This window comes from Podarcis vaucheri, assembly GCF_965113315.1.
Source record: "Podarcis vaucheri genome assembly, chromosome: 2".
NCBI classification, from domain to species: Eukaryota; Metazoa; Chordata; class Lepidosauria; order Squamata; family Lacertidae; genus Podarcis; species Podarcis vaucheri.
Window position 1 is genome coordinate 36114510 of NC_138760.1, and position 15572 is coordinate 36130081.

At 45.4% G+C, this 15572-nt stretch overlaps 1 protein-coding gene across 4 annotated transcripts in view; it reads left to right on the forward strand.

Moving 5' to 3' along the window:
• Positions 1-15328, forward strand: part of GPS1 (G protein pathway suppressor 1) — a 20011-nt gene extending 4683 nt beyond the window's left edge. For all 4 annotated transcript variants that reach the window (XM_082211082.1, XM_082211084.1, XM_082211083.1 and 1 more), the window contains 13 exons: positions 1506-1598; positions 3046-3227; positions 4287-4451; positions 5227-5362; positions 6138-6215; positions 6821-6881; positions 7179-7264; positions 7528-7622; positions 8550-8655; positions 10047-10127; positions 10220-10357; positions 11121-11255; positions 14266-15328. In XM_082211082.1, the coding sequence (XP_082067208.1) occupies positions 1506-1598; positions 3046-3227; positions 4287-4451; positions 5227-5362; positions 6138-6215; positions 6821-6881; positions 7179-7264; positions 7528-7622; positions 8550-8655; positions 10047-10127; positions 10220-10357; positions 11121-11255; positions 14266-14340 (1431 nt within the window). In that variant the 3' untranslated portion in view covers positions 14341-15328. The remainder of the gene's footprint in view (positions 1-1505; positions 1599-3045; positions 3228-4286; positions 4452-5226; positions 5363-6137; positions 6216-6820; positions 6882-7178; positions 7265-7527; positions 7623-8549; positions 8656-10046; positions 10128-10219; positions 10358-11120; positions 11256-14265) is intronic.
• Positions 15329-15572: the final 244 nt, after the last annotated feature.

The window sequence follows — 15572 nt, forward strand, 5'->3', positions numbered from 1 at the left end:
CTTAAAACTTAGGTTGAAACTGAAAATCTAGCAGCCTTATTTCATTCGCATGCATATGTAGGGGTTGCATCCAGTGCTCTGCATGCGTGGTTCTCCTGGTGCAGTGGGACTTCTGTTCCGTCTCCCCACCCCCACCCCACCCCCCACAATCTGCTCTGGAGGGTCACCCAGCCCTCTGCAGCTGGTTTTGAGAGCATGGGGGCGGGAGGCTTGAGGGGACAGGTGGGGAGGCCACTGTAGGAAACTGCGAGCTGAGACAGGTGGACCTTTTGCCTGATTTAGATAGACTTGTATTTGTAAGGCCTAGGTATGTTGTAGAGGAGGGGGTTCTCAAACTGTGGTCCACAATCTTCATTCAGGTGGTTCACAGTGTGCCTGTTAAAATTCAGTTAAAAGGCCTACGGCATCTAGCACAGCGCATTACAGTTACTCCAACAGGCAGACAACTCAAGACCCTCAGCAATTTTCAAGTGATCTGTGGGGAAAATATCTTGAGCGCTGCTGTTTTAGAAGGTTCACAGAGATGTGACCTGTTCTAATTAAGATCAAGGCTAACCCCAGAAGAAATGGCACCCTGGCAGGGAGCACCTTTAGTCACTTTCAAATTCCTTATTTCTTAATGCATATGTAGCCCACGCCATGACTTTGAAATGCATGGTTTTGCTTTAGCACTATCATACCAGATAATAAATTAGCTTGCTAGGATCTGTAAATCTGTATTTATTGGATTCTTTGTTTCAGCTGCTGAGTGATGAGTTCAATAGATAACCCATGAGCCACGATTGGTGGTTCTGCAGAATTATGAAATAACCCCACTCAACAAACCAAAGGATCCTTTTTTTTCTTTGGCTTACTTTTGAGAGGCAGCATTTTGCCCAAGATGCAGGTAGTGGTTAGAGATTTTAATATTGCTTTCAGCTGCATATTTGAATTTAGTGGAATTATATGTGTGTGTCTTGATGCTTGTTCTGAGCTTTGACAGTGGAGTGGGCCATATAAATCAATGAAAAGGGTTGAGTGAATGAACTGTGAAGCAAGAGGATGCTCCTTTTTGGTTTCCTCAAATTGTTTACTCCTACCCCAAGCATAAAACTATTTCAGCTACCCTTGATTCTTCAGAACACACATCCATAATGTCTTTGTGGAAATTATAAATACCTGGCTCTTACTGGGAAGGTGCCACTGAGCTTATCTTCCAGGGGGTTTTTGTTTCTGTGATGGCTGCTGTTCAGAAAATCATCAGACCCCCTTGCACTTTCCTTTTTGGAAAAAAAACATTGAGATCAGAGAAATCTGATGAGTCATGCAGAGTGGGAGCAGTATTCCTGGCAAGTCTAGAGATCAAGCCTAGAGTTCAAGGGAATGGAACTCCAAGCAAAAGATGTGAAAGAGCAATGTTTGGGTTTCTAGCCATGCTATATCTGCTGGTGTATGAGGACCTCTTTCCCATGGGCTGGGAAGGAGCTTCCTAGCTTCTGCTTAACATATACACGTTGCTGTTACAGGGTGCGGTGGAGCCCATGCAGATTGATGTAGACCCACAAGAAGATCAGCAAAATGCACCTGATATCAACTATGTGGTGGAGAACCCGACTCTGGTATGTGTTGGAGCGTGACAATGAGAAAGGAATTCTTAGGTCGGCTAAAAACTTAGATTTTATCCATCTAAGCCAGTGGTTCTCAAAGGGTGTGGCAGGAGAGGATGGCAAGTAAAGCGGGAAGATTCAAGGATAATCAATATTACATTTTTGAGAATGATTCACGTTATGTGGCTGCATTGTGTTATAATTTCTGGATGTCCTATGATCATATCACAAAGCAGTTGTGTTCTGTTTTTTATAAATCAAGCAATGCTAGGAGTTGTTTTTCATTTCCCCCTCCAATGTATTTCTTATCAATAAAAGAAATGGTGTGGCGCCAGCAAATTTTTGTTCTGAAAGTGTAGCCCAGAGGAAAAAGTTAGATAACCAGTGATCAAAGGATATGCTTTGGATAGATAGATAGATAGATAGATAGATAGATAGATAGATAGATCTGTCCAAAGTAGCACAAAGGAATGAGTACTGTCAGCGCAAGGATTTCCACTTGCACAGGGGGACCGTCCTCCCTCTCCACCTCCCACACCCCCCTAAATCTTTTCCAGGGGGTCCTCCAATTTTCCGGAGCAGGTTTGAGGAGGGCACGGGGTGTGCTCAGGGGAAAGAGAGTGGGAGAAAGTCTCTTTGCACAACTGAAAATCCTTGTGCTGATTGGACGTGTTGCTTGGATACCTCCCATAATGTTTGATTATTCATTATTATTATATTTATTTCTGTTCTGCCTTTTCCCTGGACTGGGGCTCAAGGCGGCTTACACAAATTAAAACAACGCACAGAGAAATGTTTCATCTACATTGTTTTTCCCAACTAGACATTTATTTTGTTTGTTATATTTTCCTTACCCAATTTCTGCATGATCTTCCTGAGCTGCACAAACATTTGCCGTGAGTTCGGGTAGAGGGTGTGCATGGGATGATGTGAGCATGGGACAAATGTGAGCTGGACAAAATTAAGAAATTACGGGCATCTTGACCAACTGGCAAGATTACCATGAATTTTATACATAGTCCTGCCTCTTCTGAAATGAGTTAGCGCATCCCCTTGATGCCACTATTCCCGATTTCTCACATTTCAATCCTCCTGTTTCAAGGCTTCAGGAGTTGTATTCTGTACCTGCCATGCACAGATCCTTGCCCTGCAGAGTGGAGAAAACAGCAAGGATGAGATGAATGCCATTAAACCATTGTCATAAAGCAGGGGTGGGGAGACTTTGGCCCTCCAGATGTTGCTGGACTCCCAACTCCCTAACAACATCTGGTGGGCTACAGGCTCCCCACCTCTGTCACAAAGGAACAGAATCTGCTGCATGGTTCTTACTTGCTGCAGGAGATAGTCAAATGACAGTGGAAGAATCCTACAATTCTAACTGCAGGGGAAGACAGCTTGATATCTGGGGCATTGCTTTCTGCTGTAAATGGTCATTTTCTTGTTGTGCTGTGGCCCACAGGATCTGGAGCAGTATGCAGCAAGTTACAGCGGCTTGATGAGGATCGAGCGGCTGCAGTTCATTGCAGACCACTGCCCGCAGCTGCGAGTAGAATCCCTCAAGATGGCCCTCTCCTTTGTCCAAAGAACATTCAATGTTGATGTTTATGAAGAAATTCACCGGAAGTTGACTGAAGCCACCAGGTATTAAGATGAAAAAACACTGAAAATAAACCTCTGGTTTGTGAGAATCCCCATACTATGACCTTGCATAGATCAATTCTCTTGTCCTGCAACTGCCTATAATTTCAGTGTTTGTGCTTACTTGCAAGGTAGTGCATGCACCCCATCGCCCAAAAGAGAGTTTTCTGTGTTTTTCTTCTTGTTGTGTTTGTTAATTTGAGTCACCCGTAGCCAGTAATGTCTGTGAACAAACTACATGAAGAGAGAAGCAGCTCTGTCCAAAGTTGAACTTCATGCAATTATGGCAGTGTAGTTAGCTTCTTGTCCTCCTGGTTCTTTGATTGTGATCTTTAATAATACAGTGGTACCTCTGGTTACGCACTTAATTCGTTCCGGAGGTCCGTTCTTAACCTGAGGTACCACTTTAGCTAATGGGGGCTCCTGCTGCCAGCATGCAATTTCTGTTCTCATCTTGAGGCAAAGTACTACTTCCGGGTTAGCGGAGTAGTACCAAAGTGTTTGTAACCCGAGGTGTTTGTAACCTGAGGTGCCACTGTAATAATAATAATACTAATTTTAAGTCACATGTATGCTACTGTCCTTAACTGAAACTAATTATGAAGCAAAGTAGGCTGAATTCCCATTCTCCGTTCCATCTTCCCAAGTGACTCTCCTATCCATTAACCAGTTTTTGTTACTTTTATCACAGTCTCTTTTACTGTATCCATGTGACCTTCCATGCCTCATTTTATCATAGTTTACACATCATAAGCCCCCTTGCTTCTATACTGAACTTCCAGTGTATTTGGACTTTAAACTATTGCATTATAGTTATGTGCGGACTTCCACTGTTTCTTCAGTTAGAAAACAGTTGGTTTATAGAGTTGCATTAAGCAAACCGATATTTGTACTTTTCTAAATCAAGAGAGTTTTTTTGTCGACTGCTGGATCAACATCTTAAGAAACCAGCTGGATGACACACTTTGCTAATGGTTATGATTCTCCCCTCCCTTGATATTGCCCTTGATAGCAGTGAATTGTGTGCCTCCCCTTACTAGCTGTCTGCTGCTTTTTTTCCAGAGAGTTACAAAACACACCTGATGCTGTCCCAGATGGAGGAATAGAGCCCCCTCCCCTAGACACGGCGTGGGTTGAAGCTACACGCAAAAAAGCTCTTCTGAAGCTGGAAAAGCTAGACACGGATTTAAAGAACTATAAAGGGAACTCAATCAAGGAAAGCATCAGGTGATCAGCTCTAACCAAGATGCCTTTACTCGGGAACAACTAGTTCTCAGTTCAAAGCAACATTTTGTATCCAAAGGAATCAAATTGTTTTGTGAATTTGCATGCACTTCAAAAAACAGTTTTAATGAAATGCACCATTCGCACGGTTCACTGGTAGATAATCCCATGAAAATAGACCTGTCCAGGACTCAAGTTGCACAGGTGACCTATTCAGAGAAAAGGTTTTCGCATGTGCGCACACACAAAGCCATTCTAGAAACCACCTTGTGAGTGTTAACATGTCTTTCTGAACTGCTTCCCAATAAGAGTCCCACCCACCCAAATATACTTTGCTATTGAAGGGAGTTCTATACATTCCTCCTACTTTTATAATTTCTACAGAAGCTGCATTACTTTAGTGTTGTGTTGGGCTTGTGAATATTCTGGAATCAGATTCATGTTTGGAAGCAGCTGTTTGGGAAGAGCAGAGAAGGGCTTTGTAGCAGGAAACTATTGAGGAGATTATTTTGATGTCTATGCTCAAGTTTTTACAAATGATGACTGGCTGTGCTTGATATTCTACACCTTGCCAAAAATATAGAGAAATGTCTTTATTCTGTGCATCTGTTAACTCTGAATAAGCACAGCCTTTCGCCTGAGCATGTTATCCAGCAGCTGGACTTGTTAGGTCAGGGCTGAGCTCTGGCCTTGTTTTGAGTTGTAATTTTAGGGGTGGGGTATGTGTTTTGCATCCTGGCTTATTCATTTTGCAGCTGCCGTCATCCCTTCTTTCTAGGAGAGGCCATGATGACTTAGGAGACCACTACCTTGACTGCGGGGACCTCAGCAATGCCCTCAAATGTTATTCGCGAGCCCGCGATTACTGCACCAGCGCAAAGCACGTTATCAACATGTGCCTCAATGTTATCAAGGTAAAGTACAATATATGTCAGTGGTCCTTTTCAAGTGGGACACACTTGTGGATTTTCGCCTTTATTCAAGATACACTCTACCTGCTGCACATCATCAAATGAAATCTTCTTTTCTCTCCCCCACCACATGGAACGTACAGCCTGATGACCCATCAACAGAAATGAGTTTCTTCGTTCACAGATGTGCCTATTAGAGACACAGAATTCCCAGGGAACGGGAGCTTTACCTCTTACTCAGTGTCAGGGGCTGGACTGAGGAGGAATGGTGGGAGCCCCCCTCCCCTTCTTCTGAACCTTCTGAAGGGCAGGAGGACAGTATTGATTTAGAACAGTGGTTTGCAGAGGGGCATAGTCCAGAGGGGAGAAGCTGGGAAATACTGGGTGAGGAACAGCTAGAAGAAGGCACACCGGGAGAGAGCGAGCTGGCAGATTCAGTGTCCTTGGACAACATTCCTGCCCCCCCCCTCGCCTAGGACTAGACAGGCTCTGAGAGTGATAGAAAAGAAAGCGCAGAGGCAACAAGCTCAGGTTACCCGACGTAGCACTGACGTAGATTAATGGAGATGGAGGGGGTGAACCTTAAGTGGGAGCAACGCCATTTTTAGAGGGATATGCATTCCTTTGACTCTCGCTGTGATTATTAAAGAAACTCTGGTAAGAACGCTCCTTTTGTGTGATCTTCTTAATCACTGCCACCGGGGAAGGGATCCGATTCCCCAAAGCCTGATACTCAGCTTTTATTGCAGTGCTGCAGTCTGTTTTCTTCCTCTTGCAGGTCAGTGTTTACCTCCAGAACTGGTCCCACGTCCTGAGCTATGTGAGCAAAGCCGAGTCCACGCCAGAAATTGCAGAGGTAGTAAGCTTTTTACAACATGACTATTGCCACCAAGCCAGGTCCGTGCCATTTATTTTTACTTCATTTTTTAACAGCTGTATCTAGCCATTCTTCCAGCCACATGCAAGAGAGAGTAGAGGTCCCCTCCCCTCATTTTACCCTCACAACAGCCCTGTGAGGTAGCACAGGCTGAGAAAGGCCACCCAGCAGGATTCATGGCTGAATGGGAATTTTTAAGCCAGGTCTCCCCACTTCTACTCTAAACTGCTATGCTGTGTTAGCTTTCAGTATGGTATGTGGGGCCCTGGATTTATGCCCTGAGGCTTCATAATTTCCTTGTCAAACATTGGACCTCGGTGCCCCACAGCAGGATTGTGGCGGCAAATGAACTAATACTGTGTTTTGAGGGGTTCTAATGTACCCCTTGAACAGAGACCCTGTTTCCTTTTCATCCTGCTTGGTGTTCCTTGTTGGGCTCTGGGTGCCTTTTCAGACTTGGGTCATGTTGGGAGCCAAGGAGATTGCAGAGCAGACGCGCTTCCTCAGATGGGTTTAACAGAAGGAATTAACCAAAAAATAAAGCTGCTGTTTATTTGCTGATTCTCTGCCTCCTCCCTCTCTAGCAAAGAGGAGAACGTGACAGCCAGACACAGGCAATCCTCACCAAATTGAAGTGTGCTGCAGGTGAGTGAGTGAATTGCATGCCTCATAGAGACAACGTATGCCCTTAGTGCTGTTCAGACTTGCTGTGTGCAGAAACAGCACAGCATTTAGGCATAACAAACTTCCTTTCTTGCTTTTTCTACCCCATGATAGAGCAGGGCAAATTCCCAAGTACAGCTGCTGAGTTTTAGTTCCCCTTCTTCTGGCCTTAGATCTGTGGAAAGGTGTGGAGCTCCTCTTCTAGGCTTCTGTGTGTATCTCCTAACACATGCAAGCAATGTCTTGGACAGAAGACTAATTGTTAAGTCTGGTTTCTAGGCTTGGCGGAACTTGCTGCCCGGAAATACAAGCAAGCAGCAAAGTGCTTCCTGTTGGCCTCATTTGATCACTGTGATTTCCCTGAGGTAAGCAATAGGCAGAGATATTGAGAGCTGGGGAAGCTGGGGCGTTGGGTAGGGGAGAGATGCCAGATAGCTGCGGCCTATTCCTAATATGGCCTGATTTGCGAGGAGGGACCATGTTCTTCCTTGATTTTTCTGAGTGTCTTGAAGACCAGCTTTTCTGTGAGCATGTGAACAGAGCAGGGTTCAGACTACCTAGCGGTCTACACCTGTAGCTATCCTTGAAGATTGCTTCTTCAGAGGCTTCCTCTCCTCTCTTTTTCTAGCTGCTGTCCCCTAGCAATGTGGCCGTGTATGGTGGCCTCTGTGCATTAGCCACCTTTGACCGTCAGGAATTGCAGCGAAATGTCATCTCCAGCAGGTGAGAGCTTTGCAGGACCTTGGGCATGAAATAGGCCAACTGAATTGGAGCTGTGTTTTGTTTTGTTTTGTTTTTTGCCTTTTGGGTTCTGAGTTGCTCTTAGTCTTTGGTAAGCAATTTAGTTAGATGACTCCCCGAAGGTCCTGGATTTGATTTCTAGCTCGTCGTTTGAGTCCCTTGGGCAGGACTCTTGAGGACCAGTGGCTGAGGAGCAGCAACAGGAGAGGACTGGTGCTGTCGGACCCTGTTTGTGGATTTCCCAGAGGCATTTAGTTGCCCACTGCTGAAAACAGCATGCTGGACTAAATGAACTTATGTTCCTAAGCCACTGTGTCTAGGTGTTAATTTCCCTCTTTGAGAATAGAGAACAATGACATGTCTGCACTGTGCTACTGTGAGAGAGAACAAGAAAAGGATGGTGAAGCCCTTGCGAGTTGAAAGGAAGAATACAGGGCAATTGCATTTGATTTCCAGTGGGTGTGTGGAACTTGGAGCAAACCAATGGTGAGGAGAGATTAGGCAGTTTCTCTCCTCCCACCAGTCCTCTACTCCCAATATCCATCCTGTGACTTCTTTTCAAATTAAAAAAATAAAAGTCTGAAAGAAGAATGATAGAACTGTCTGGCCCCTGAGCAAGGCTGAGTTCTGGGCAGACATGCCTTCCCATAACTAGGGATCACATCTCCCAAGATGCAGAGGAACCTATTGCGGCCTTCCCTAACCTGAGGGGAAGATTTGGACTGCAACGCCCACCAGCCCGATAGATGGCCTATCGGTTTATTGACTCATCCTTTTTCAACCTTTTTTGCACAATCGCCATAGAAACCAACACGTGTCATTCTTGTAGGGGAGAGGGATCCTAGCCTCTTTTTAAAAGGGTGTGGGAAGTGGATGACTTTGTGCTCTGACAAAGCACTGTATCTGCAGCTCCTTCAAACTCTTCTTAGAGCTGGAGCCACAGGTGCGGGACATCATCTTCAAGTTCTACGAATCCAAATACGCCTCATGTCTCAAGATGCTGGACGAGATGAAGGTGAGTCCTAGAGAGCTGAGCTCTCTCTGTGTGTTCCTGGGTTTGTTTGGTTTTTTGCAGCATAGTTTTTATTCATTTTCATCTTTAAACTGCTTAACATGGTTGCATTGAGATGTATCTTTGTTTCCTTTGGAGCATATGGCATACAACAGTTTGGTTAAAAATAAAAATAAAACAACCATAAACACTCAGATAAACATTTCTGAATCTAGTAACAAAGTTGTGTAGAAGTGTATATTCAAAAAAATATTACCGTTATTACAGATAGGAAATGATGTACAGTAAGATGTATTGCTTAGCCTCTGTGTGATTTGAGAAGGGGCTGCAGCAGCAGTATTTATATTGGTGAGCCCTTGGTGGCCCTTTCCTGGCAGGCATACTTATTCCTAGTATACAAGCACCAAATGAAGGCACTGAAAATGAGGCAGTGAGAGGCAGAGGGAGGGACAGAAACAAGGTGGCAAAATATGGCTTGGTGCAAGATGAATGAGCATTGGGCTTGTGCACACCCTCCTTCCATGGTGTGTTCCACTTAATAAGTTATTCCTGGCTTGAGGCAAACCGTAGCTTGACATTACATCCATACCAGCGCACGATGCAGACCAAGTGCAAACAATAGTGACAGATGTAATGTCAAGCTATGGTTTCCTCAAACCAGGAAGAACTGATTAATTAAAAGGAGTCCCAACGTGCCTTCCAGGCTTGTCCCCTAGTGCCAAAACCATGGTTTGGCATTATGTCTGAACTGAGCCCAATAGGTTAGCCTCTCCAAGTAGCTTTATTGCAAACTACCTGCATCTGCTAAGCTCAGACTGGCAGCAAAATAAAACACAGGAATATTTAAAGCTATGTGTGTAAATACCTGCATTCATAGAGAGATCTTTTCCGTGTCTAAATAAAGAAAAGGGGGGACGGGGACAAATGTCGCTTGAGGAAAAGGCTCTGCTTGCATATGTAGCTTTAGTTGCTGGTCTGAAATTACACTGCCCTGATGGTGAAAGCAGTTACATAAAATAAATGCTTATTTATCATCTCCCTACTCTCTTTAGCTGTTTTGTGAAGACTGTTGCTTGTTTGGAAATGGTCAAAATAGAGAGGGCAGAATTCCTCTCTCTCCTCAGTACTAGCTGGGTTCAGTTTTCTCTAGGTTAATAGCAGTCACTACAAATGTTGTGCAGTCACTATAAATGTTGTGTGGTTGCTATAGCCACCACTCAGGCTATGAGGTGCATCTGACAATGCCCTTGTAGCCTTTGATAGCTAGACCTGATTATTATTTTTCATTTGTATTTTGCTGACTCCACAAATACATGTCTCTTGCTGTGTCGGGGGTGAAGGGTTGGGGAGAGCTTTATGTGTCAACTCTTCCTAACATACTCAATTCTGCACAGGATAATCTGCTACTGGATATGTACCTGGCACCTCACGTGAGAACACTTTATACGCAGATTCGAAACCGCGCCCTCATCCAGGTAATTGCCATCCTAATAACTGCTCTCCTTTTGTCCTAGCATAGAGGGCCATTAATGGACATGTTCATTCTCTGCTCCTTTCTCATTCTCAGTATTTCAGCCCCTATGTGTCAGCAGACATGCGGAAGATGGCCACCGCCTTCAACACCACGGTGGCAGCTTTGGAGGACGAGCTCACTCAGCTGATTCTAGAAGGATTGATTAATGCCAGAATAGACTCTCACAGCAAAGTGAGTACCGGTCACATCCAAACTAAACCTCCCTGACTGCTGCTGCTGAAAGCTATTGGCTTGGTAGTGATAAAACCCCGAGGGGGGAATTACCAATGCAAGGCCTGCATAAGGGCTTCTGCTTGCACAATGAGGATTCCCCCTACCCTTGATATTGGCTGGTGGGGGAAATTGGGACAACCTCTGGAAGAGGGGATTGGGGGCGTTGTTCTATCTGGCAAGCTGCAACGCTTGCATAGATGGGACTTTTGCCATAGCACGATGATCACCCTGAATGCTCCATGCATTTCTTTCGCTGTAAACCAATTTAAAAATAAGCCAGTGCCACATTAAAGCCCAAACTGGGTGCTAAAAAAGGCCTGGTTAAAATCCTAAATGCTGCACAAAAGTTTTCATGATATTTAGGCTAGTACAGGAATTGCAGAAGGCTGTTTTTTTATCAAAGAGGATTTAGTTGGGGGGGGGTTATAAACAATGGAGAGGAAAGGGAGTTCTCCCAGATGCGCAAGCCATACCTCCTTGTCCCTGGAACTCCTCCCTCAGTTCCATTCTGGCTTCTGAGCCTCCGTCAGGCATGTTGTTTCATTTTTGAATGCTAGAAACTGCCACTCTTTTCATTTTAAACTCTCTTCCACAAAGGCAACTTCACAGTGTCCTTGTTTCCAGCAAATCAGACACTGTCCCTCCAGTGAGCATCAGGGGCTTGGGTGGCTGCTGTCCTAAAGGGTGCTGTGAGCCCTTCAACTTTCCTGTTTTTTTGTAGATTTTATATGCACGGGATGTCGATCAGCGTAGTACTACCTTTGAGAAGTCCTTGCTGATGGGGAAGGAGTTTCAGCGTCGCGCCAAAGCTATGATCCTACGAGCAGCTGTCCTGCGTAACCAGATCCATGTGAAGGTCAGCAAAGGGTTAACTTTTTAATGTTTCATTGCTGTAAATTGCAGACCTAGCGGCATATAAATATTTAATAAATAAAGAGGCTCTAAATTCTGGGCAGGGGCTTGCTACTTCTAAACGTACTCTGGCAGAGTTTTGTGTGTGAATATAAGTCAGAAGCATTGGGGTCAAGCTGATACATACCATTTGAGCCAGCTTTTCCCTTACATGCCCTGAATGGCTTTACCTTAAAAATGTAGCTATTTACAAGCAACTAAGGTAAACATGGGAGGGGGCAGTTTTCATGAATTCTACTCATATTGATCCAGAGCAGATTCCAACATATAGTTAGCAGAGTCAAAACTTAAACACATTGCAGGATTCTGAAAAATATAGACCAGAGGCAATTAATATTTCATCCAGCAGAGCTTTACTGCTACTAAAGGCAAATGAACATAATGGGCAAAAATCCAATACATTCAGGATTGGCACTGTCCATAAGAAATCCAGTTGCAGCAAACAACTTAAACTTAGAATAACTTATAACACTAAGCATACTTGTCAGGGGTTCAGGAGCTGAGGCACAGGAAAGGGAGGAAACAGAGAGCGAAGGGGGGGAATCCGAAGGAAATATGAGCGATGACAGCGGCCCGAGATCTCCGAGTCTTTCCAGTGAATCGGAAGATTCACAGAAAGGAGCGCCAGTGGTCAGAGCAAGGGGGGCACCTAGGGGGACACCCCAGGAAGAAGGGACCAGAGGGGAGCAGCAGTTGGAAATCGGGGCCAGCTTCCCCACCAGAGCGCAGTAGGGAGGAAGGGTCCCAGGTATCGGGATCCGGCGACTCGCCACAGGCGGGAGGGCTTGAGTCAGGATTGGCCACACCTCCGTCGGGGAGTGAGGAAACGGTCAAGAGGAAGGTGAAAAGTTGGGCGCGCGCGCCAAGTTCAAATGCGCAGGAAGGCGGCACAGTAAGCAGCCCGGAAAGGGAGCCAGGTCCTAAAGCCCGCCGCAAAGAGGGAGAAGGGTCCGGGGGGTCGGCGTCGGAAGAGTCCAGGAAGGAAGAGACCACAGGGGGCAGAGGGACCCAGAGAAGGAAGGAAAGGCGGAAGAGGTGGAGTAAGGCTAGAGTATTAAGTTGGTGTACAGGAGGCGGGGACTCAGACGGAGCTTCGCCGGTCTAGCTTCTAAGACGTAGAGCTGCACGCTGCAGCTTGGAAATGGAAACTGTAACTCAATAAAGACTTTTATAAAGTGGACGCTGGCTAGCGTGATCCTCTGTGAGCTGGGATCTGGAAGCAGCTCTGACAGTAAGCTCCGTCTGAGTCCCCGCCTTATTATAGTCAGCATGACCTTGACAGAAAGAGATGACAGAACCAGTTTAAGCCAGCTGTACTCGGCTTCTCTGAAGGAATAACCCAAACATCATGAACCTTCTGCTTTTTTCTAGGCAGAATAGAAACTTTGTGTGTCAGCTAGAAACTTCCAGCTTGCACCAGTTTCTTTCACAGAGAGAAGCTTTCAGAACCCTCTTGAATTACCGTATTTTTCGCTCTATAAGGCGCACCAGACCACAAGACGGACCTAGTTTTTGGAGGAGGAAGACAAGAAAAAATATATTCTGAATCTCAGAAGCCAGAACAGCAAGAGGGATCGCTGCGCAGTGAAAGCAGCAATCCCTCTTGCTGTTCTGGCTTCTGGGATAGCTGCGCAGCCTGCATTCGCTCCATAAGACGCACACACATTTCCCCTTACTTTTTAGGAGGGAAAAGTTAAGTCCTATAGAGCCAAAAATACGGTAATTAGAATAGGAAAGATCTCTACATATCAAATCAATACTTTCTGTACCAAGAAATGCAAACTGACAGCAGTAGCCAATTCTCCAACTCTGCTGCCGTAACAAAACTCTGGGAATGCTGTGGAACCTCTTCTTTCTCTTCTGTCCAGTCTCTCGTGTGTCCTCAAGAGACGATATTTGGGGAACCTTCCAGAGCACATTTTTGGGCTATTTTGGATTGTGGGGGAGTAGAGCTGAAAATAATACCAATATTTTTCACATCTGGCAACCAATGCACCTCTTTGGTTTCAGGTAGTACATGGGTAGAGGAGTCAGTTTAGTCAGAATCAAGTATACACTTCCAGAGTCAACATTAAATACATTGCTTTTGGTAAATGAGCCACCAATAGCTGCTAGAGGGCCGTGGAAATTTGAGGCTTTTTAGACTTGACTACCCATGTAGTATCCAAAACCAAAGGGGCACATTGGTTGCCAGAGGTTATTTTTCCCCCAGCTCCCCTACTCCCCTCTAGGAGGGCGAGGGGAAACAGAAGTCCCGTTGTGCCAGCACAACCAAATGCACAGAGCATTGGATACAATCGATCCCCCTTAAAAAAATAAATTTATAAGACTAAAAATAAATAAATTTGCTTCAGGGCAAAATGACAGTTCATGTAGTAGCTGCAATATTTAAGGCAGGAATGGGAAATCTTAAACAGGGTTGGGGAGCCTCAAGATGTTTTCACAGCAAACTGAGCGTCGTCAAAATGCAGAGTCTTGTTGGCTGGTTTACAAGGGGAAAGCTCATCTTGCTGCGAGGCAAGGCGTTTGTGCCATGCTCCTCTTCAGGGTGAGGAAGTGCCAAGGGTCATTCAGTTTGACCACAGTTTATCATGGGACCAACCAGAATGTGAGATGTGCAAGGCCTGGATTGCTAATCTCCTGTTATTTTCTCCCAAGATGAAAAGTCTATAAACTTTTCCATATTTAACCACCGATTCCTGCAGCTCACTGCTGAGGTAGGAAGCCCTTTCCTCAAAGGACAACTCATTGGAATAACTGGATACAGGGAATAATCCCGCCTCTAACCATTCTGATGTTTTGGGGGAAGGTAGTTGCTGCTCATTCGGCCCCGGTCTGGGGTTTTCCTCCACTTGCCTGCAACCATGGACCCTTGTGGGTTGGGGAGAGAAGGTGTCTTCCCGTCTCATCGCTCCCTGCAGCCTGCAGCCCCTCTCTCTCTCTTTTTCTTGCAGTCTCCTCCGAGAGAAGGAAGCCAAGGGGAACTCACTCCAGCAAACAGCCAGTCCCGGATGAGCACCAACATGTGAAGCTCTCTGAATCTCCAAGAGACTCTTCCTTCCCCCACACACCCAGGGCCATGTGTATCCAGCATCCAAGCCACCAACTGTTCCTTGGTGCCTTTTCGGACTCTCTAGGTGTGGGAGGGGCAGGACTGTCAGGGGAGTCTGCCTTTAGAGTCTGATAATTCCTCTTAGAACAGAAACTTCCATTAGATGCAGCACGTCGAGAATACGCGAGCATGTGAGAGTGCCGGGGTGCACCTTCTCCTTCCCCCAGGGTATTTCACAAACAGGGGCTTATCTTAAGCTGCCAACAGAGCTTTCTGGGGTTTCCTTTCCGTAAATGATATGTAGCCTGAATCTGGAGGAACAAGTGCGTTCCTGTAGAACTTCATTCACACCGACACGTCTCAGACCCGGAGAGTCCCCCTCGGGCAACATCCAGCAGGAAACCTAGCGTCAGCTCCATTCCCTCACTCTCCAAGGCTTGTGTTTGCATTTACCCTGGGTCGGCTCCATTTCAATCTGTTCTTCCCGTTTTAAAAAGTGTGCGCTCTGGCTTGTTCTCACATCCCTGGCCTGGTTTTGACTGTGGTTTTCAATGTTCGTCACCCAATTTTACTGCTGTAGTGTATGGTGGCTTTCTAGCCTTTGGGGGCGCTAATAGAGAGAGTAAAATGACATTAAATTACATCCATCTGCGTCTAGGCAGGAACCTGCTTGCCCGGGTGTCGGCACTCCTGACACCACTTTTTATTTATCCCTTACAGAAAAAGGGTTGTGGGTCACAGGCCAGACTCGGGACTGTCTTCTCTTAATGAGCATTGTTTAAATGTTTGAATATTCCACAGTGACTTCCGTTTGGGGTTCATTCGTTGGTGTTTATCCCAAGGACAAAAGTTACAAATTTGAACCTAGCCCTTGACAACTCAACTTTCTACAGGCACTGTTAATGCTGTTTAGTTTAAATCAAAGTTCTCTCCTATGCATTAAAAAGCATAATTGTAAAGATAAACTGCAGATTGGAGCATTGGTTCTTTTTTCCCTTCTCCTCTTTTTCTTTCCTAAAACTGGAAACAAGACAATACCCTTGCACAGGATCCGTGGAAAAAACAGCTGTATTAGGTGTGATCCCTGGAAAGTAACCCCCTCATACATAGTGTATACATACATAGCCCCCTCATACATAGCTTACATACAGTAAGCTAAAATAGTAGTACGCTATTTTAGAAACTACTGTGATCTAAGAAAACAGCTCT